Genomic DNA, 23,428 nt, shown 5'->3' on the forward strand with positions numbered 1-23,428 from the left:
CAGAACTTTCCTATCTTCTCCTGTTTTATTTATTCAGCTCTATCCGTCTTTGCTAAGGACCCTAAACAATCCAAAACAGAACCCTAAATATTACCATTGTTCTTTTAACAATTTAAAATTTTTGGCTTTCAGTTCTCTGAAGCCAACCTAAATTATTGCCTGGCTCTGAAGACTTATTCACATTTCCTCTCCTTACAGTTTTGCCTATGATCAATCTCCTTCATTGAAAGTATAACACAGAGATGTCACCATAGATGTCACCTATCCTTGACTGCCATTAAAAGTGGATATGCCTGTGGGTGGGATGGGGGAAATCACTAAGGTTTCTAACATAACTGCTAGACTGTGAATTCCTAGAGGGTAAAAAATTGTATCATAATCACCTGTTAGGTTCTCTCCTCCCCACCTCATCCCCTACTCAATGCTCCTGGCTACAGCAGGAATTCTGAAATGTTTGGTGACTACATTATTTTCCTAGGGCAACTGTAACAAATTACCATGAAGTAGGTGACTTTAAACAACATGGATTTATTCTTTCACAATTCTGGAGTCCTACAAATCAAGGAATTGTAGGGGCATGTTGCCTCTAAAGGCTTAAGAGGGGAATTTGTCCCAGACTTTCTCTTAGCTTCTGATGCTGCTGGCAATCCTTAGAGTTCCTTGGCTTGTAGACACATCTCTCTAATCTCAGACTCCATCATTACATGAAGTTCTTCCTGCGTGTCTGTCTTCTCTTCTTATAAGGACACCAGTCACAATGGATTAAGGACCACCCTAGCCAAGTATGACCTCATCTTAATCTGAGAACATCTGCAAAGACCTATTTCCAAGTAAGGTCACATTCACTGATGTCAATGTTTATGATTTCAACATATACATTAGGGAGATACAACTCAATCCACAATGGTGACTTAATGGGAAAAAATAAGCAATTAACTAAGTGCATACTTCACAGGAAGAAGAAAAGAAGGACAGAAATTAAAAAGGAAGGAAGGAGGGAAGGAAAAAACTGTATTTTTCATAAAACTTGAAGTATCATATCAGGAGAAAAAAGCCATGTCAAGTAGGTTTTCTGAATTGATGTTCTGGTGAGTTACTCTGCGATTTGTATTCTTTCATATAACTGGCTCAGATGAAGTTCTTTCCCCCTAAGACAAGGGGTTTATTTCCTAAGTCTTTGCCTATTCAAGGCTTTTTTTTTTTTTTTTAATTATCTGATGGTAAGTACTTTGCATTAAATACCCAGAGTATAGTAGGTTAGGATCCTGTTTACTTGTTTGCTTGCTTTTGAGGAAAAGAATTTTTTACTTCTATGCCAACAAGGGTGTCACCAGTGACCAGACCACATGGCTCTAGTTGTCATTCTCTCCCACCCCTCGTGCCCTCACCTCCGTACGCAACAGAGGAAGGAAGGAAGGAAGGAAGGAAGGAAGGAAGGAAGGAAGGAAGGAAGGAAGGAATTCTCAGGTTCCATTCTTAAAAAGCAGGAACAAGTGTGGCATCTTGAGCTGTTGGCCTGAAGACGGGAGACCTGGACTCTGGGTCCAGCTCTGAAACCACACAGATAATCACAGGCTGTCCCTGAACACCAGTTACCTCACCAATTAAAAACAAAGTGTCACCAGCTAGACCCCAGGACCCAACCTTTACTGCTCACCTGCTTGTATTCACTGACCTTCTTCCCACATTTTTCCTTAAGCTCTTCTTTCCAGCTTATCTCTTAACTAAGGCAAGTGGAAAATGAAACCATTGCTTGCCATAGCAACTGCCCTGACAAGACCTCCAGCCGGCCCAGACCTGCGCAGGTGGACCATGGAGTGACCTCTAGAAGGACCCTACAACTACCTATAAGTCATTATAATACTGAAATCTCCACCCAAAGAGGAGCACAAGCCTCATTTACATAACATACAATGTGTGTATAGGCTTTGTTTCCCTAAGGCACATGCACCACCTATGCCCGCCTGTACATACAAGGACAAGGCTTCTCTATCTAAATATTCATCATAACTCTAAATAAAAGGAAACCATCCACCCTTGCTTGGGGAATCATGGCTTTGGAAGTCATTCCCCTTTCCCCGTAATCTCCTTACTTGCTGCAAATAAAGTTTTCTTTGTGTGACAGCTCAACTTGGTGCAGTTTCTGACTCACCAAGGAGGGAACTCACATTGGTTTGGTTACAAAAGTGCATAGAATGGATATTCTTTAAACATCTGCTCAGCACTGACATTAATTCTATCCTGGATGTCCACTCACTGGATTAGGTCCACAGAAGGATAGTGTTTATTTTTCTCAGTATCCAGTTGGGAAATCAAGAAACAGTTCTTAGGAGAACTTGAAAGCTTCCAATGCTTGAGACTGAGGGAGAAAAACCCATTACAAACCATCCCCATTCTAAAACAAGAACCCTAAGAGTCCTGGCCTGCCACAGGGAAAAAGCCATTCAATTGGCTTCTTGGATTTGAATTAGAACATTAGCCACAGTACAATGTTATCTAGTCATGGGCACTTCAACTCAGTGAGTCAAGACAATAGAAAGAAAAGATGTTTCCTGTTCTTTCACTTTCTTTTTCTTTCTTTCTTTCTTTCTTTCTTTCTTTCTTTCTTTCTTTCTTTTCTTTCTTTCTTCTTCTTTCTTGTGAGATTTTTTTTTTCTCCAAGATTTTTTAGACTCAATAAATTTGGGTAACCTTTAAGACTTACACTATCTGAGATAGGGAGCCATACTGGACTCAAACAGACCTGGGTTGGAATCCCAGCTCTGCCACTTAGGCCCTGAACCTATTTCCTCATCTGTTAAAATAGGAGTTACTGCAAGGATAACATGAGAAAACATGAGAAAGCTTGTAGGACACAATAAACACTTAGAAAATATGAGTTTTCCTATTGACAATAAGGAATATACATTCTCTCTGTAACTTGCCCAAATCTGAGCTGACCACGGGTCTGGTTGATGCTCCATTGGTACCCTCAGGTAGATATCTAGCACTCTTTAGGACAGACCATCTGTACAAGGTCAGTTATACATGCTATGATGTATGTTTTTAGTAATTCATCTGTGTACTTGTTCACTGTTCCCACTGAAATTCCATCAAGTCTACAATCTCAGGAGTTATAAACTCCTCAAAGGGCCATATCTGTTTACACCCATTTGAACAGCCTCTCAAATGGTAACAGGGACATAGTACACATCAACCCAGTGGCTGGTGGAGAAACCCACAGGAATACACATTCTGCCTTTCTACACAGCTGGAATTTTTCAATGGTTCCCTTTTCTCTAGTTGGTGATGAAATGGCCTCTTTTGTGATCTTGTCAACTAAATTATATGTTCTTCAGGAAGAGGGACTGTACCTTTGTTTTGTTTTTCTTCTGCCAAGGCTTCCAGAGAGTACTCCCCCTAACAGGTGCTGTATCAATGTTTAATTAGCCAACTCTATGTCAAGTTGTGGCCATTTAGACAAACTTAATGTTCAAAGTGATAAATGCTCATTTCCTGTTTTCAAAGAGCAGTTAGGAATCTTTTTTTAAATTGCCAACACACATCATGTTTTTTAAAAAGTGAAAATTTGGGGTTGTGTACTTATTTAGGTTTTCAAAATTAAAAGGTTAAAGGGCAAACTATTCAAGAGTAAAGCATTCTTTTTAAAAATCTACGTCACGTAATAACTTGCAGACTGTGAAAAGAAAAAGATAATAGGACAAAATTATTGTGGATGTTGCAATAGACAGAATAATAGCCTATCAAAGCACTAATTCACAGAACCTGTAAATATGTCACCTTATTGACAAAAGGGTCTTTGTAGATGTGATAAGCGATCTTGAGATGGAGAGAGTATCCTGGATTATTCAAGTCATCTCAGTGTAATCACAGGGTTCTTATAAGAGAAAGAGCAGGGGAGGACAGTCAGAAACCAGAGAAAAGAAAAAGCTAAAATGATGTCATTGCTGGAGGGGATGGGGGAATGATGTCATTCCATTAGCCAAGGAATGCAAGCAGCCTGTAGGACCTGGAAAAGACAAGGAGTGGATCCTCCCCTACAGCCTCTTGAGGGAATGACATCCCATGCACACCTTGATTTTTGCCCATAAAACCCAGTTTTGTAATTCTGGCTTCCAGAGCTATAAAATAAGTTAGTATTCTTTTAAGTCATAAAGTTAATGGTAATTTGTCAGGTCAAGTAGAGAAAAACCAGACATAATACATATAACAAACTAACTATGTTGGAGTTTGAAATCAAAATTAAGAGATGTCATATGTAAGCAAACCAGAAAGATCGATGGATTAATTGCATATTACATTTTTTTTTATTTTTGAACCTTAGCACAAAATGATGTTATCCAAAGGCTATGGGAAACACAGAATTAAGAAGGCACAAGAACCCAGTGTGGGTTATAGATGATAAGCAGAAACCAAGGGAAGCTAGGCCCTGGGAAGTACAGCCATGTCCCAAAGGGTCTGGGGTCCATCACTGTGGTTTCTTAACTGCCTTCAGGTCTGTGTCATTCCTTTACAGCACAGTGATGGGTGGGAAGGCAGGGATAAGGTAAGTCTATATTATATACCTACACCCTAGGTTTTAGGGGATGGTGGGAGGGAATATTTGTTCCTTTCAGCTTCTCTCAGGATCCACAAAGTTTTGCTTCTCACTAACATTCACATGGTATAGGATAAAGAAGGGTGTTCAGATGGCTGGTAGGAAAGAAAATGACAAATGTCTACCACTGGTTCTGATCATCTGAATTATCCAGCACAGCATTTAATCAAGAAATTTAAGATACTGTCATGAAGACCCATTCATCTGTAGTTATAAAAAACATAAATAATTTAATCTCAAGTAAATTAGAGAATGTTTGCAAATTCTGTTCCATGTAAAGTGTTCCACTTTCCTCTTTTTGTCCCTCCTTCCTTCTTACCTTCTCTTCCCTGCTTCTGGGTATATCATTTGAAAATCTGGCACGTTAGTCTCTGGAAACAGTATTTACCCAAAATTGGCAATCTGGGAGGATCTAGTGAGCTGGGTACTGGATGTCTGCAGCAATATAGGCAGGGAGAGTGTGCAGCTTTCTTCCTCTCTCTTCCTCTCTCTCCCCCTCTCCCCCCTCCCTTTTCTTTTCTAGTTCCCCATGGCCTCCCACCACCTCCACGGAAAGGTAAAAACAGAATACTCCTATGGGGTAGAATGAGCAGCTAATCCAAGCAGCAGGGCACGAAGGAGCAAGCAGAAACTTCACCAGCACAGGGCAAGGACAGGAGAGCATAGATGTGGATCAGGGCCAGGCTTACCCTGCCATTCTGTCCTCAGATAAAAAGATGATTCACCACTTTGTGGTGAATGGCACTTTGTGGCGACAGCTCTCTTAAGTCACACTGTTCTAATATGGACCAGTATCCTCTGCAACAGGTAAAGTCTCTCGGCCTGGGCTCTTCCTTCACTGTCTGTTGCCCTGGGATTGGACATTCCTGTGCTGAATGTCTTACTTTCTGTATTCCATGTCACTTACTCTTCCTTTGTTGTAGCAAGTCCTCCTCAAGCTTCTTTAGAAAGGGTATATAGTGTATGAGAGATAAGGTTTTGAGACCCTGACTGTCTTGAAATGTCATTATTATTGACATTTTATCAATGGTTTAGTTAGGTATAGAATTACAGGTTGAAAATAATTTTCCTTTGGAAATTTAAAGGCATTGCTTGTCATTTTGCTTCTGGTATTTCTGTTGAAAGATGCATAGCCATTCTAATTCCTGTTTCTTAATTTCTTTTTTCCTCTCTGCAAACTTGGAGAATTTTTTCACTGGGCAATGGGCCCAAATGACAATATGCTTTATTTCCATTCATTCTTCTGAATTTGTTAATGCTTATTTATTTTTGAGAGAGAAGAGTATGAGCGGGGGGGGGGGGGGTGCAAAAGAGAGGGGGACAGAGGATCAGAAGCAGGCTCTGTGCTGACAGCAGAGAGCCCAATGCCAGGCTCAAACCCATGACCTGAGCTGAAGCTGGGTGCTTAACTGACTGAACCACCCAAGCTTCTGGGTTTTAGATAAGCTTTTTCAATCTAGCAACTCATGCCTTTCAGTTCTAGAAATTTGTCTTGATTTATTTGGCTATGTAGTCCTGTTTTCTCTGATGTCTCCTTGTGGAATAGCTATTTTTGGATGTTGGACTTCCTTCTGATTTCTCTTTATGTGTTCCTGAAAGATTCCTTGAATTTGTCTTCCAAACTCTATGTTGTTTACTTTTTTAATACTTCTCCCATGTTTTTAATTTCTAAGAGCTTACTTTTGCTCTTTAAATGCTCCTTATTGACAGTAACTTGTTCTTGTTTCATGGCTGCAATAGTTTTGTCTATCTCTCTAAATATATTCATGATAATTTTTTTTTCTTTTCTCTGCATGAGCTCTATCTCCCCCAACTTGATATTTTTGTTTTAGTTGGTCTCCATCTTCCATGCTAGAGACTTTCCACAAATATCCAGTGATCCTTGGGTTATTCAGAGGAGCTAAAATCCTGATGGAAAGTGTGGGGCGTGACTTGCCAACTTTGAACTTTACTGTAGGATGATGGTATGGAGGTTATATTTGTTGGGAAGATGTCTGATGTTAGTGTCTTAAGGTCTTCCGTCTTGGCTGGTCATACTCCAGGGAAAAGTCTTTGAACCTCAGAAAGATAAAGGTGTCAGTGTCCTGTAAGCTGAATGAGGAATATTGCCTTTTAGCACCAAGCACCCAGAATGTATATTGTCACTTAATTCCATTTGTTGTTGTTGGTTTTTTTTTTTGAATAGTACCAACACTCAACTATGCCTGGCACCCATCCCCCAATTTAGCAGCCCTCTGTTTTATTCCAGAAAATACATCTCCAGATGTTGGTCTGGGTAGTAGTGGCATAGCATTAAAGAGCAATACTTTAGGATAGAACTGCTTCTCAAACTTTCATCCCACCTTTCATTGAAACACCAGTTACAGAGGTATCTGCTTCCCTAGTTCCTCAGCTTTTTGGGAAATTCACAGTGTAAATCTAGATTATTCTCAGCTTTCTCCCACTACTGGTTTGGGATTCAACTTCCTAGGGTGCCTAGGTGGCTCAGTCAGTTAAGCGTCCAACTCTTGATTTCAGCTCAGGTCATGATTTCATGGTTTGTGGGTTCTAGCCCTGCATCAGGCTCTGAGCTGACAGTGTGGAGCCTGCTTGGGATTCTCTGTCTCCCTCTCTCTCTGCCCTCCCCTGCTCACTCTCTATCCCTATCAAAAATAAACAAACATTAAAAAAAAAAAAAGGATTCAGCTTCCTTAGGTTGTTCATTCAGTTCCCATTTTCCATCTACTTTGCAGCTTCACAATTTTGTTGTAACTGTCTTCTGTCCTTGTGGGTCTAACTATCTTTAAAAGAAAATCTATATGACTCTAGTTTTAACGGGATTTTAGAGGAGATAATTTATATGCTCTCTCACCCCTGAAAACATTCAGTATTTCTGATTCCTAACCTAGTCTTATCCTCAGTCATGTGCCAACTTGTGGAGGTTTTGCTGTCAATTTGCTTTATTTTTGCTTTTATTTTGAGGGCGTTAGGCCTTCCTTACTTCTTAGCCAGCATTCATGGCTATAAGAGGAATCATGAAAGCAGGCTAGTTTCACAGCTGCAGTTATGAGGCAGAAGGTGGGCTCCAACACACTTCTGCAAGGGGCATATTTTATCCTTCAGTGTCAGCACACTGGATGGTCAGGAACGGCAGGCCACGTGCCTTCTTTTTCTTTCATGAGATCTATCTTGCTAACATGTGAAGCAGTATCCATGTTGTAAGCACCATGCTTCCCTTCCCTGGACCTTACGGGGAGTGATTCTGTAGTGAGTAGTACATCAGGGATGCGGAACAGACAAGGGCGACGGAGCCCCTTCCCATGTCAGGCTTCAGGCTGAAGCAAGCCTGAGCTGGAACAGAGAGAAAACTAACACCACTAAGGCAAACTTGGAGTTCTGATCATGTTAAGGGAATACTCATCTGGATATACCTTCTCATCAAGGGCCTGAGCTTCCTACTTGGAGCAATGGATCCATTGCCTCCACAGATAGAAACCCATCTAACTTGAATGGGACAAAAATTACATGTTTATTTTCACTAAACTCTAACTGAAATTTAGCATGTCAGTTCATATAAAATGCTGGCAATGAAATGCAGTAGTATTACTGGTACCTGTGACCACCCTGTCCACAAAATCAGATATTCATAATTTACTCTAGATTAATGCAGATGTCTCAACACACAGTTTACTTTCATGACTACATCACAAGTATCGGGACTCGGACCCATCACCAGATCTTGCACGAGATCTTGTGCCAATAAAACAGCATAAACACCATATTATCACATTGTTTAAGTATCTTGGGAATAGTCTTTCAATAGCATTGGTTTCCTTTACAATCCTCTGTATTTTGTTTTATTCATTTAAAAACATTATTCCTAGGGGTTCCTGGGCTTCAAAGGAGTCCATGGCATAAGAAAGTTGAGACACTGATCCAGAAGAGCCATGAACCTGCTGAAGTGTACATTCAGGGTGGAGGAAGCTTACTTCCACTCAGTCACGTTTAAAGGGCCGCAGGAGGTAGAAATCATCCAGCGTGCCAGGTGCACAAGTCAGCTGATCATGGCAACCAATGACGAAGGGCTGCGATGGGCACTGCAGGGAGACATCACGGAGAGGAGGCTCTGGCTCAGACCTGAGTGTCAGGCATAGCTGCCAGGAGGAACTGAGACGAGCAGTGCGGACAGGAACTGGGTAGGGCAAATGGACACGAGCACATGGTTCTCCAGGCAGAAAGCAGAGCCTGAGTAAAGGGTGGGGGTGTGAGGGCTGGCATATCTGAGAACAGATGTTTCTGTGCCCAAAGGTAGACTTTGGAGTAGAGAGAGGTGAGGAAGAAGCAGAACGTGGATCTTCTTTATTTGTCTGCACGTTTCATCAAGCCCCACCAGAATGTAATCTGCTTGGGAGTCTATTTTATTCACCCTGTATCTCCAGTGTCTAGAATCGTAGCAAATGTACAGGTAGGAGTCAGATCACAGAGAGCCACAGAGATCATGTAAAGTTTTTAGATTTTATCGAAGAGGTAAAAACATCTGTTTCTGGAATGACTGATCAAGAAAAGAAGATAGGTGTGGTGAATTAAAAAAACTCCTGAGGCACCTGAGTGGCTCAGATGGTTAAGTGTCCAATTCTTGATACCACACTTGTGGTCATAAGATCAAGCCTTGCATCAGGCTCCATGCTGAGCATGAGCCTGTTTGGGATTCTCTCTCTCCGTCTCTCTCTGCCCCTCCTCCATTCACACAGGCTCTGTAAAAAACAAAAAAAAAACAAAACAAAAAAACAGAAAACCCCACAAAACTCCTAAACCCACACTGGAATTATTCATAAGATATGCCCTGAAGGGATCTTTGTCCAGCTCTTGAGTTCTGCCTTGCTGCACAGCAATGGGAAGATGTGCCAGAAAACCTGCATGGAAAAATTTCCAGAAAGCCAAAATCCTAAGGACAGTGAGAAACTCCACTAAAGTATATGTCAAATGCTATGAAATGTGGTTTGTGAACTGCCAGTCTGAAAGGCCACAAGTTAAAGGACCTTGCACCTAAATCCCCATTCTACAGAAATTTAAGAAATATAAATTCACAAATAAACCTGATATGCAGATACAGAAAAAAATAAAGGAAACTGGGTAACTATTTCTAGGATTTTTCATTTGAAAATTTGCCTTACCCTGCAATTTTAAGTTGAAGCATTTTTGCCTGTTTTCCATTTTCAGCTATGAAAATGAAGCTAACATCTAGATCTGGAAAGAAAAGATGTTATTTTTACTTTAAAGCTTGTAAAACAATATGCTTTCCTAAGGATTAATTCCCATCTTGTGGACATTTGCATATATCCATCAGAGATCCTTCTCAACAGGCTACCTATCATGGTATAAACATAAAGGTTACTCTCTAATTAGTTTGAGAACATCATTACCCACCACCATTGTCTACTGTCATTTAGATTCACACTCTCAATCACAGCTCTGGTGTTTTCTCCATCCCTTTAACTATTTGATACAATTAGACTTTAATAAATGGAGGTTCCACACCTGTAAGGACTCCATTCACAATTTTCCATTTTAATTTTCAGACCTTCGTTTTTCTCTCCATGATTTCCCCCTCTTTTAATTCATCTACACAATAGCCTATCCCCTGTGATACCCAACCTCATGTCCATCGAAATACCAAGAACATATATTGGAAGTAATCAATAAACTTATGTCAAAGTGAGTCCTCTACAATGCCCTATCCCCCAAGTAATCTGGTAAATTTTTTTAAGGTTTAATTTTGAAAGAGAGTGAGAGAAAGGAGAGAAAACACTAGTGGGGGAGGGGCAGAGAGAGGAGATAGAAAATCTCAAACAGTGCGCAGAGCCTGACACGGGGCTCCACCTCATGAACCTGTGAGATCCTGACCTAAGCCGAAATGGAGAGTCAGACACTTAACCGACTATGCCACCAAGGCGCCCCTCAAAACTTTCAAAGTGAGGGTGATAAAAGTGCCAGGTAGTATTCCAAGCCCTTTAAATACACTAACTCATTTAGTCTTCATAAACTTTCCGTGAGAATAGTACTTTTATCACTGTTTTATCAAAGAAACAGCTGGGGTCCACAGAGTTAGTTAAGCCCCTTGTTCACAGTTACCACACTAGTAGGTATATGAGGCTGGGTTCATCCTCAAGCAGGCTGGCTGCAGAGCTCAGACCTATGGCCACTAACATATGTTGTCTTGGGGCTCCTAGGCGGCTCAGTAGGATGAGCATATGACTCTTGATTTCGGCTCAGGTCATGATGCCAGGGTCGTGGGATGGAGCCCTGCATCCGGCTCCATGCTGAGCATGGAGCCTGCTTAATATTCTCCCTCTGCCCCTCTAGCCAGTTCATGCTCTTTCTCGAAATAAATAAAAAATAAAATATGCTGCCTCTTGATTACACGGTCCATGACTATTGTGTACGTGCATCTGTGTATGTCTGCAGAAACCCTTTGCAAAGCCTGCCTTATTTAAAGTTAATTATTTGCTCCCCTATTTAAGCACTGCATGCAGCAGAAGGGAGGCAGCAGCAAAGGGCTCAGGGCATGTGTCTAGTTAAACAAATATAAGGGCAATAAGGATGCCAATCAGTTCCAACGGATGCTACACAAGTGAGGGCAGGAAGCCTCATCCTATTTTAGGGGGTTGAGAGGGAAGACTCCTGAAGAAAGTGACGTTTCTGCTAAAACCCAAGGACAAGCAGGAGTTGGCTAGGCAGTGTGGGGAACGGAAGGAGCAGAATGAGTGTCGGAGAAAGGCACTAACCCCTGAGGTCATGAGGATGGCCAGAACGTGCCCTGAAATTTTCCTGCAAAGCCTCCCAATTCCTGGCTGTCACATCCCAAGCTGGTTGACGTGCTGCCCCACTGGCCAAGGTGACATGGCTGTACCGTAGCACCAAATAAACCATGTGTTCATTCGTTTCTCTAGCCAGCCGCTGTCCAGGCCAGATAAGGCAAGTGTTTTAGAGGCATGATTTCATGTAGGCACATCCTAGAATTAAAGTTATTTAGGGATGCCTGCAGGAAAGCTGAAGGAAACACCCCAAAGGCCAACAGAAGCATGCTTTACTGAATTTACAATGCAGAAAATATTTGTAGTTCCTTAGACATTTGCATTGCTATAAAAATTACACTTTATGGTATAATTATTAATGGTTTGAAGAGAAATAAACAGTATAAACGAAATATGGCCAATACTATGAAAATGTAAACCATATAAATCAAAATCATGAAACAATTATTCAATACCCAGAGGCCTACTTAATATATACATACGAAATTTCTTACACACATATACAATAAAAGCCCACAAAAGCCTTCACTCTGAAGCCGATCACTGTACAAATATGAAAATAAATCTTTATCTTTTAACCTCAACTTTATCTTCAGCAAGAGGGTTGTATGACTTGGGTTTATGCAAATCACATTTGGTATTAAATAATCAAATGTCACATATGTCATATAAAGCAGCAAGTGGAAAAAATAAATTATGAAAATGCATGAGGCTAAAAGTTAACAGTGAAAAATGTCTCCTTATCCAACATTCTTTTCCATGATGAAATTAAAATATTATCCAATGTGTCAGGATGCATAAAAAAAGGAGCATAATAGAATTGTGATTTTAAAAGCTCTCAAAGGAAAAATTGAGTCAAGATGAGTTAGCTGCACAGGACTATGCCAATGTGTCACAATAAGTCTAAGTTAAAAACATTAAATATTTTTTTCTTACCAAAAATACACTGTAACTTTGAGAACACCTTCATGAAATCAAATGTGAGTAATAATTATGATTTTCCACCAATGCAGCTGAAAGAACTTTCAAGTAGCTTTTCTTTAAACAAGATTGCTAACCAAAGCTGTAAGTCTCTAATTTGGATTTTATTGCCAAAATATTTATCTAGGTTCAAATAAAGATGATTGCTTTGTCTATTAAAGGTGCCTTTATAATCTCCGAATCTATGGGTGTACTAACCATACAATCCAGAGGCAAAAGCGAAGATAATACTTCTGTATCAAAGGTATACTCTACGTACAGACTGTCATACAAACACAGAGAGACACTTTGGGGGAAAATAAATAAAGGCAATACAACATGTATATTAACACAGTTTTGTGCAACTGCACCAAACACCTGAACATGTGTCCCCTATGTCAACACAGAAGATCCTTTCTAACCTGGGCTCCAAAAGATGCCACAGAGACAAACAGAAGTGGCCAAATCTGCATCTCACCATAGTCCCAAAATAACCACCTCCCTGCCCTGTTCCATTTGACAAGCAAGGCATTCTTTTCAGTCAAAAATATAAACTTCTTTTTCTGCAACCAAAACCACACAACAGAAATGCATGGTAGAGTTGCTGAGGATAGATCAAACTTTCCAGTGGGGGGAGAGGGGGGGGCTAGATGTCAATAGAGAAAAGGCAAGCTTTTCAAAGCTAAAGGATGCTGTGGTTACTTATAACCTGTGTGTGTAACATATCTGGTCAGTTTTCATTTAAAAAAAAAATGAAGGTAGGGAATTTAAGGTTTGATCATAAAAATCATAAACAGGAGAAAACTGCTACATGGGATTCTTTTAATTCAACAAAAAGGAACGTTATTAGCTCACATAATACCACAAATAACCACTATTCTTTAAGTTTTTTCAGCAGACTGCTTGGAACCTGGACCTATATGAACCAAGGTAAGTTCAAACGTCTGGTTGGAAATAACTTAATTGGTTCAAGACCACTGAAAGCCAAACACCAGAAACCAGGCTTCTCTCTAGGGTCAGGTGTCGACTCTCTCAGCTGCTAGCGACATTTCGGTGGAGAAATCTGGGAGGCACCGCAGGTTCTAGAAGAGCAAGGCCAACCAAGCTGTTGGTGAGCAGGAGTCACTAGTCACATTCAACAAAGGACTTGGACTTCCCATTCCTAAGGACAATTCCTCTTTTGAAGAGTTGGGTTTCCAAAACCACACATTTCTATCACTGTTCATTATTTCAGGAAGCAAATGCTGGCAACTAGGGAGTTGAGGGATTTGCACTGTATTGGAGATTATGTTTGTAAACCATGGGAAGGTAGGAATCAAGCATGCACATTTTCATTTGGCAAAATGTTAAATTGTTCCTACTGGTAGTGTTTTTTTTTTTAATGAGGTATAATTCACATACCATAAACTTCAGCCATTTTAAAGTATATAATTCAGTGTTATTTTGTATATTCACAGTTGTACAACCATTATCACAATGTAATTCCAGAAAATTCTCATCCCCTAAAGAAACCACATACCCATTAGCAGTCACTCCCAGTTCCTGTGTGTCCCCAATCCATGGTCATGACTTACTGGTATATATTTTTAAGTAAAGAGTGACAACTTTCCTGGGCATTGCATTTTTAGTAGTATGTGGCCTCCTAAGTTTTCATTAGAATTTTTAACATTGACTCTAAACCATGGATTTTGTAAGTATTCTGAGATTACAGTACCATTTTTTTCCAACTCTTTGTCACAAAAAAATGTTTTTTTCTTTATACATATAAAAAAATAGATTTTTCTGTCTCCACTGGAGCCTAACACATTACCATGTTTTTTCTCAAGTTCTGTTGTTTCAGAAATGAGAAAAGTCAATATCCCCAATATTTAAAAAGTACAACCGACCAGAGTCCTTATTAACTGTGGGCCAGCAGGGGCTCCTTCCCGCTCCATACAGCACACAAAATCTGAGAGGTCAAGGCCCGCAAGGCCAAGATGCTTGTTTCACAGATGAGGAAACAGATCTAATGTGGGTTGCTGACAGATCTCAGGCCACAGGCTAGTTAGCAGTAAAGCTAGGATGGTAACCCCTTTTTACCAATATTCTACTATCGAATATTTGAAATAAAATTTTGTCATGGATTATCTACGAAGTCAGCTACACATGAATCTAATTATGTCAGTTTCTTCTACAGCTTTGATCTGAGCAGGTGACTTTTTTTTTTTTTTATCACTTTTTACACATTATCTTGGAGACTCTGCAAGGACAAGTATATTTAACCAGGGGGCCCAAGTCATTCACTGAAACATAGCAAAAAGCCAGGGCTCCAGAGAGATCTAGAGCACGATTCAGACTCCCACACTGTAACTTCCCACAGGCAGTGTCTGTAGGATGTACCACTCTGCAAGAAGCAAACAGGTCATGGAAACTTAGCGCTCTGGGACTTGAGAGGCCAAGGATGTGTGGGATTTAACTACTGCAACAGTTCTTCATTTGGGTTGACTTTTTGGAACTGGTCCCGCTCAGATTGGTAATGGATTTGCTGTCATCCTCATCGGTTCTTTTTTTCACTTCCCTGGGGGAAGGGGGAAAGGGAGGGAGGGAGATAGGAAGAGAGAAAGAAAGAGAGAGAGAATGAATTATCGAGGTACAAAACCGAACCACAAATGGCTTTGTAGAAATAAAAACAACACTGCCAAGCATTTGCTGTGTGCCACCCAGACCTTGTGGTAAATGCTTTATAGGTATTGACTGTCTTAATCCTCACCAGGACCATATGAATTTGTTGTGCCCCATTTGATATATGATGAAACCAAGGCAAAAAAAAAAAGGTTAAGAAATTTCCCTTCGGTCAGGCAGCTGGAGGAGACACAGAGCTGTGCTCTGAGCACCAGGCTACACTCACATGTGCACAAGGCAGGCACACACACATGTGCATAGGTACACACACACACACACAGCCTACTCTTGCTCTCTCTGGTGGTTTCATATACTTTATTGTCTCCCACATGCACAGCTCACTCCTTAATACTCTGGAACCTGGCTTCCATCCCTGACTCATGCTCGCTGACCTTCATGAAAACAACGATAACTTTATAACCATTCTTTAATTATACATGATCACGGATGTCGTGATGAATGTTTAAGTTAAAATCCAGAAAAAGAAAAATCTTCCTAAATTTCTCTTAGAATTAACAGCTAGAGGCAACAATGACAAAAGATCTGTAAAATCTTGCAAAAGTCTCCTAGGGAAAGATCCTTCCACGTGTATTCCTTGGGATGCTCGTGAAACATGCAGGGACCCTGAAGTCCCACCTGAAACTACTAAGGACTGGCGTATTCCTAGTACAGCAATATATTTCAGTAGAAATAGAATATAATCCACATATGCAATTTTAAATTTATTAGAGACCACATCAAAAAATGTAAAAACAAACATGCAAATTTAATTTTATTAATACATTTGATTTAAATGAGTATAGCAAATATATTGTCATTTCAGCATTTATTATCAATAAAAACAGTAATGAAGTATTTTATAATTTTTATACTGTCTTCAAAATCCAGCATATACTTAATACCTACAGCACACTTAATTTGGGTTAGCCACACTTCTGGAATGTCCGAATTGGTCAGCACAACTCCAGAAGGTGCTCATTTGTGCTAATAACTTTTGAAAACCACTATACTGTGAATTGGAAAGAAGATGCCTCAGCGGAAGAAAAAAAGAGAGAGAAATTAATTCTTGCTGAAGGCCAGCTAATAAATGCTAGGCTTTACGTTTTTACATTTTTCTTATTTAATGCACATTCACATGCACACAACATAAACACACATGCAACCCTGACAGGTTGACAGGTGAGTACTATTATCCTCTCTCCACAGGTAAGGAAACAAAGACTCAGGATAAGAAGGAAGAAACACGAGCCAACCTAGAACAGCCCATGAGACTCATTTCAGACTTCTGACCACCAGAAGCGGAACATGATAAATTTGTACTGCTTAAGGGACTACGTTCGTGGGGGTTCATTACAGCAACAACAGGAAAGTGATACAACTTCCAACTGCATCATCTCAGACATTTGGTCATTCAACAAACTCTGGGACCCTCTCTGTGAGTTTTGAGGGGGAGAAAGTCTAAACAAATCATTACAAGGCCCTGAGAGAGCTGCTAATGCCCATACACAGTGTGATGTGGGAATACAAAGGGTATACCACAGTCGTGCTGGCCTGCAGGAAAGGAAGGCTTTATGGAGACAGCTTCATGGAGACTTTGACAATGGAGGGATCTCTTAAAAGGACAGGGATTGAAGGGTTCCTGGGTGGCTCAGTTGGTTAAGTGTCTGACTTCGGCTCAGGTCACGATCTCAGTTTGTGAGTTTGAGCCCCATGTCGGGCTCTGTACTGACAGCTTGGAGCCTGGAGCCTGCTTCGGATTCTGTGTCTCCTCTCTCTGTGCCTCCCCGACCTGTGCTCTGTCTCTCTCTCAAAAATAAATAAATGTAAAAAAAATTTTTTTTAATTAAAAAAAAAAAAAAGGACAGGGATTGGCCTTCAGTTAATGAGGAAAGGAGAGTCCAGGTGCAGGGAACAGCACGCATAAAGGCAAGGAAACATAAAAGAGCCTGGCCACAACTAGAAATAAAGTTTGACTGTGTCCACAGATTATCACTCCTTTGGGAAGCAAGATAAGAGATGCCACCAGAAAGGTAGGTGAGGCCAGGCTGTGAGGGTTTAGACATGTTGGATACAGTCATGCCTTCAGAATTTCTACTTGTTGATGGGTTGGGGATGTGGTTATGGAATTTTAAAAAGAAGTGGAGGTTAAAAATACAGAAAGTGGAAGTCACCAGCTAGAGACAGTTCTAGAAACACTGGGGACAGAAGGCATTAGGTGGAGAGAGAGTAAAGAAGAGAATGTGGAATGCAATCCTGAGACTGCCAACACTGAAGTGACAAGTCTACGCTTCAGATTCACGTGACAAGTCCCAATGATGCCACTTAGTAGCTGTGTCACTTTGAGCAAGTTGATCAAGCACTCTGGTTCTCCATTTTTTGATCTGTAGAATGGGTATAATAATCATAGCACCTTCACAAGACAACTCATGTCTCTCCTTCTGGGGGTTCCAATGGCCTCTATCAGCTACAATCATCTGGCTGCCTGGTCATATGTTTCTTCTTTTCCTCTCATGTTATTATTTTTTTTTGTTTTCAGAGAGAGGGAGGGGGAGAGAGAGAGAGAGAGAGAGAGAGACAGTATGAGCAGGGGAGGGACAAAGAGACAGAGAGACACAGAATCTGAAGCAGGCTCTAGGCTCTGAGATGTCAGCACAGAGCCCGATGTAGGGCTTGAACTCATGAACCGCGAGATCATGACCTGAGCTGAAGTCGGACACTCAATCGACTGAGCCACCCAGGCGCCCCTCTTCCTCTCATGTTAAATTGCATGGCCTGTCTCATATTTATTTCCTCGGTATCTTTACTGAATCATGTATGGGGCCTCCATGGGCTGAGTGCTCACATAATGCAGACATTATAGAACCTGAAAACAAATATTAAGGAGGAAAAACATGTACCCACATTTTTCATCTGGCCTTCGGGTTTCTTTAATCCATCATAAATGCAGGCATGTCCCACTTTAAGGAAATCAACAGGGTTAAGGCTGGGAAAACTAGACTATCTCTCCAAAAACTACCACATGGTTAACAGCTGCATTTTAGGTGAGTCAGTCTCATGGATGGATTTACACCCACAGGCTCAGCTCCTGGGCTGAACTGATAATATCAACCTAAGCATTTTTTGTGGGTTTTTTTTTTTTTCAATTTTCAGGCCATTGATCAATTAAATGCCCCTGGAACTTGAATCTAGTGCAAAATGCTTAAAGCTTGTGGTCCTGGTATGGCAAATTCACCTGCCAAGGGATGATGATTGTGACAGATGTCCCGTCAACATTACAAGGAAATTGCATTTCTAGGAGAAACTTTTCCTGGGATTGAGAGGTTTCCAGAAAAAGCAGTATTAGTAGTTGCAGGTGTTAACCAGACATTTATGGCCTCCTTTCAAAACAGAATTCTGTTTCAGACAGTGCAAATTCATAAACTCTTATAGTACACGTTTTAAGATGTAACACAGTGTGAAAGGGGCCACAACAGGAATTATCTTGTGAGATCCAAATCGAGAATGTGACATGCTTTGGATGATACATAGCTTTCTGAAGGATGAAAAACTTTTAAAAATGGTAATTTCACCTGTGGTGACTCTGCCATTTCAAGACATAGGTACTTTGACAAGCAAATCTGAAGGCAGGATAGAAAGCAAATTCAAGCATTTACATGTTTGCCCTACTTGTAATTTTCACATTTAACACATCGTTAACATAACTAAACCAGAGGCCTTGCACCAGGCTACAATGCAATAACAACAATAAAAGAACTCCTTGATAAGTGATTCACGAGAAGTGACCTCGTTATCAAAATGCCTCTGCACACAGGTGTTCTAAGGAAAGAAGCACATGGCTGTGTGGAAGCTGCATGGTAAACAGGCGCCGGGCGGGAGCAGATGGGGAAAAGGCACAGGAGGCTCACAGCCTCTCCCATCTTTACAATACAATAAAGGGAATCGATTCTGTGCTCTGGGTGTGACTGTGGCAATTTGGAGTCATTTAACTTTAATATGACCCCGTGAAGACAATTCAGCATTAAACGGTGATTATGGGATTCAGTGGACTACTGGCTATTATACACAGAACCATGGACTGTCAGAATGGGAAGGACCTTGGGGGTCGTTTCCTCCAGGCTCCTTCCTCGTTTCACAGATTAGAGAGGCTGAGAGGAGACTCCATGGCTGTGCGAGGGCAGATTTAAGATTGGACTTTGAGCCTCCTGACACTACAGTCTTCCAATAAGCTAGGCAGCAAACGACAGGCTCACAGGGGGCCTGACATACAGCATCCTTTTCTCCCCACTGCCAAAGCTAAGGCTCCCTCCACCTCCCCTGGGGTTCCAGGTCAGCCTCGGGCCCTGCAATGTTCTGCAGACCTGCAGGCAGGCCCTTCCCACACCCATCGAGCCCAGCAAGTGCATCACCTCCACCCTGGAATCCCCGGGTATGCTGCAGTGAAACACCATATGACCACCTGGAAAAGTGTAAACACCTAATAGTTCAGCAATGAATCCATCTTTAGTGCATTTCGCTGAATCTCTCACCACCTCTACTGAGTGAGCCTTCCTTGGTCAAAATGGCTGGAGGCCCCTATGCACACAGAGGTGCACGAAGTCACTTATTTCACCCAACTTACAAAGGTTTTACTTGGGTTCTTGTTTGACAAATATAATACTAGCCCATGATTCTCCCTGCGAATCACAGGCAGAAAACCAAGTAATTCCCCTGAATCTACAAATGTTTAATGTTTACCTTTTTTCTCCCTGTTCTAGGTCACACTCAAAGTTAGCACTGCTTTTGCTTTAAACAAAGATGATTTCCAGTGTGGTGGGGAAAGGTGGTTCTCTATCTTGGACTGATAGCAAAGGAGATAATTTTTAAAGACAGGCCATTTAAAGTCCTGGGCTAATTTCCTGGGGCAGCTGAGTGGCTCAGTCAGTTAAGCATCTGACCCTTGATTTTTGGTTCAGGTCATGATCTCATGGTTCATGAGATCGAGCCCCACCAGGCTCTATGCTAACAGTGTGGCACCTGTTTGGAATTCTCTCTCTCTCTCCGTCTCTCTGTCTCTCTCTGTCTCTCTCTCCTTTCTCTGCCTCTCCCCACCCCCAACCTCACCCCATGTGTGTGCCTGCGCACTCTCTCTCAAAATAAATAAATAGTCTTTAAAAAAAAGTCCTGGGGCCCATTTCCTGATTCTCTCAAGTGAGGGCAAGGATCTTGCCCAAGGCCCCAGTCGAAGCAGCTAATAAGCACTAGAAACACCAAGTCATCAATATAAAAGCAGCACTTAAAACACTGCAAGGTATTTTACTTGTCAATGTATATTAGCAAGCCAACTATCCTTCTAAAATTAAGATTCTTGTAGGGGTGCCTGGGTGGCTCAACTGGTTGGGCATCCGACTTCAGCTCAGGTTATGATTTCACAGTCCGTAGGTTTAAGCCCCACGTCAGGCTCTGAGCTGACAGCTCAGAGCCTGGAGCCTGCTTCAGATTTTGTGTCTCCCTCTCTCTTTGCCCCTCCCCGGCTTGTGTTCTGTCTCTGTCTCTCAAAATTAATAAATAAAAACATTTAAAAAATTTTAAAAAAAGATTCTTGTAAAACCTCACAAATGACCAGGAAAAAAAACCTACACAAATTACACTAAAATTATGGCTTTGTCAGTAATTAAAGATCACTGGCCTGAATCTTGTTAATGTATACTTTCTTTTCTTTTTTTCTTTCCTTTCCTTCCTATTTTCTTTTGGATATTTAATTCCTTTAGGCCAGTAAAGAATCAACTTTTCATTTGTGGCAGAAAACTAGGCAAAAAAGAGAGATCTAACAGATAATATTGTTATTTCCTAAAAATTAAATTTACTCCAAGGATTAAAACACTCACATTTATATTCAAGTTCCTCAATGATATAATTTTCATTCTAATCTATATCCCAAAGTGTTATTTATTATTAACACCATTACCTTAGCTTAGTAATTATCTGACTAATAATTTTAACAAGGTGCTTCCAACTGGCATGATATACAATTTGCTTTGTTGAGGTTTTTTTTTTCCCCTTTACCCAGGAAAATGTCATAATAGATAATTTCATAATAGTCTCTTGTGTTTAAAATCTGGTTCCTGGAAATGATTCATACAAGTCAACTATTAGCTTTGCAGTGACATTTTGCAGAAATGTCAACGACACCTCAGATGCACCTGTTTTGTTTGGCAGTAAAGGTACTTTGCCAACATTCACAGTGCAGAGGCAGCATTACCAGTTTTTATAAAATCTGTGCTCAATTGTTTCGCTCACCACTACTAAATACAAGACTGTGTTTTCAAATGTATATTCATGTTATGGTCAAGAAATTTGATATATGCACCAACTACACGAAAATTCAATCCTACTTCCAGTTTTCCAAATATGAGGCCACACTTTACCGAGCAAGATGGAGAACAGCTTCCACTACATTCGAGCCATCTTTGGCGCTGGTTTCACAGAATAATGCCCCATAGGTCTGTAGAAAAGAAATACACACAATTAAATGAAGAATTCTCTCTCTCTCTCTCTCTCTCTCTCTCTCTCTCTCTCAGGTCTCTTTCTTAGGTCTCCTGGGATTTTAGCTTTTAAAACCATCAAATAAAATAAAAATACTCTTCTGTTGAGGATGCTAATAGCCAAGAAACTGGATTCAGAGTTTCAATGCTTTAAGAAAGAGTGAATCTGAATCTAGTTATGCCAGAAACAGTTTCTAGTCAGAGGAATTTTATTTTGCCTTAAAAGTAAGCACTGTACACAATTTCATGTTTTAAGGTTCTTCCCACAGTCCTATCGCAGTTGCTACAAATGTTCTCTAAAAGATCATCTGAGAGAAGTAAAAATGATAGCTTAAGGTAACCACTCACGAATTAAACGTCCATCAAAAGTATGTGTCCTTTGGGCCAGCAGCTAACACACATCTCTTCACACTATCATCTTTTCCTATCAAGGTTCAGCAACCTCCATGTTGCTAAAACCAATGGACATCTTCTAGGCCTCTATTATTCAACCTCCCAGCAGTTATGTATATGATCACTGATCATATTCTCCTGCTTCAAACCTTTCAATGCTTCTCATTCCTCCTCAAGTAACGCTCAAGTGCTTCACCACGGCTGACAATGCAGTCCCAGCCCACCCCCCAGCTTTACCTGCCATCATCTCCCCTCACTCACAATGCTCCAATTACCCTGAACTTCCCTCTGTTTCTCCAATGTTCTAAATTCCCTCCTACCTCGGGACCTGTGCACCTGCTGTTTCCCTTACCTGGGTTATGCCCTTCCCCCATCAAACCCCTTCTGCAGGCTGACTCCTACCACCCTTTGGGGTTTTCAGGTAATCCTCCCCGGAGGTTAAGATTCAGTGTTCTCTCACCCTGACAAGTTGCTGCACAGCCCTCTGTGGTTTTCCTGCATTGCACTTGCCACAAGTGTAATGGATGAAGTTACTTTTGTGTCTTTGCCTGGAGACAATTTCCCTCAGGAAAGGCCTGGGTGTGGGCAACACTGTCCATGTGGGACAAGGGGAGGATGTAATGGCTGCTCTGGAGCATGGAGAGAGAGAACGACACAATGGGGAAAGATTCCACTCCACAGTGGGACCTTCACCCATGAGCCCCTGTGGATTCCACAGAAAATGCATAAAAACCACAAAATTCTAGTGGAAATGGGTAGCGCTGCTGCTGAGTTCTAGAGCTAGGATGTCAGGAGGTGAAACAGAGATTGCCTCCACAGATGCACAGGGGTAGGGGTCACAAGACACACAGGTAAACAAACCTTGGGAACTCAGAAATCCTGAGATGGGAATAAACCTGGCATATGGCCAGGAATGATGTGCTCTCAAGGGGGTGTGTGGGACAATGTGGCACGCGGATTATGTAAGTTTTACATAGATCTCCCCAGAAATAAACTACATGAAGACAAGGACTGTCTGCTTTGTGCTCTAGTCTCTGCTCAGCACACAATGAAGTGGATACAATGAAGCGTGTGTTGAATGAATCCCCTCTGTATTTCACTGCCTGGTTCTGATGTTTAGCATGTTAGGCTCACAATTCCAAGATTTAAATCAAGAAAGATTTTCCAACTGAAAATAGTGACACTGTAACTCATTGTTCAAGCCTGCATGTCCATGCTACAGGGCAGCCCTTCCATGGTGCTGATGACAGACAACAATGACCACAGTATCAGATCAGACTGTTAGGGCATGAATTTATCCGACCCAAGTACCTCTGATTCCTTGTTGGGGAAGGACAGGTCGTGAGAGGGCCCTGGAGCATTCTCACACACTGGTAATAATGGCAGAATAAACACTTCCCATGGTAACAGGCTGGATAGACATGGGCTTCATCCTCTATTCAAGTGCATAACCAAATTTAGACTATTCAACTAAGCACAAATCTTAGAGAGAGAGAGAGAAA

General features: G+C 41.2%; 1 protein-coding gene across 3 annotated transcripts in view; it reads right to left on the minus strand.

Annotated features, from left to right (window-relative positions):
* Positions 1 to 11,647: 11,647 nt before the first annotated feature.
* RASEF (RAS and EF-hand domain containing) overlaps positions 11,648 to 23,428 on the minus strand; it is a 78,987-nt gene continuing 67,206 nt past the window's right edge. For all 3 annotated transcript variants that reach the window (XM_060609985.3, XM_060609987.3, XM_060609984.3), the window contains 2 exons: positions 21,417 to 21,493; positions 11,648 to 14,908 (listed from right to left, as the gene is read on the minus strand). In XM_060609985.3, coding sequence (XP_060465968.1) covers positions 14,803 to 14,908; positions 21,417 to 21,493 — 183 coding nt within the window. In that variant the 3' untranslated portion in view covers positions 11,648 to 14,802. The remainder of the gene's footprint in view (positions 14,909 to 21,416; positions 21,494 to 23,428) is intronic.

This window comes from Panthera onca, chromosome D4 (genome assembly GCF_046562875.1).
Source record: "Panthera onca isolate mPanOnc1 chromosome D4, mPanOnc1 haplotype 2, whole genome shotgun sequence".
NCBI classification, from domain to species: domain Eukaryota; kingdom Metazoa; phylum Chordata; class Mammalia; order Carnivora; family Felidae; genus Panthera; species Panthera onca.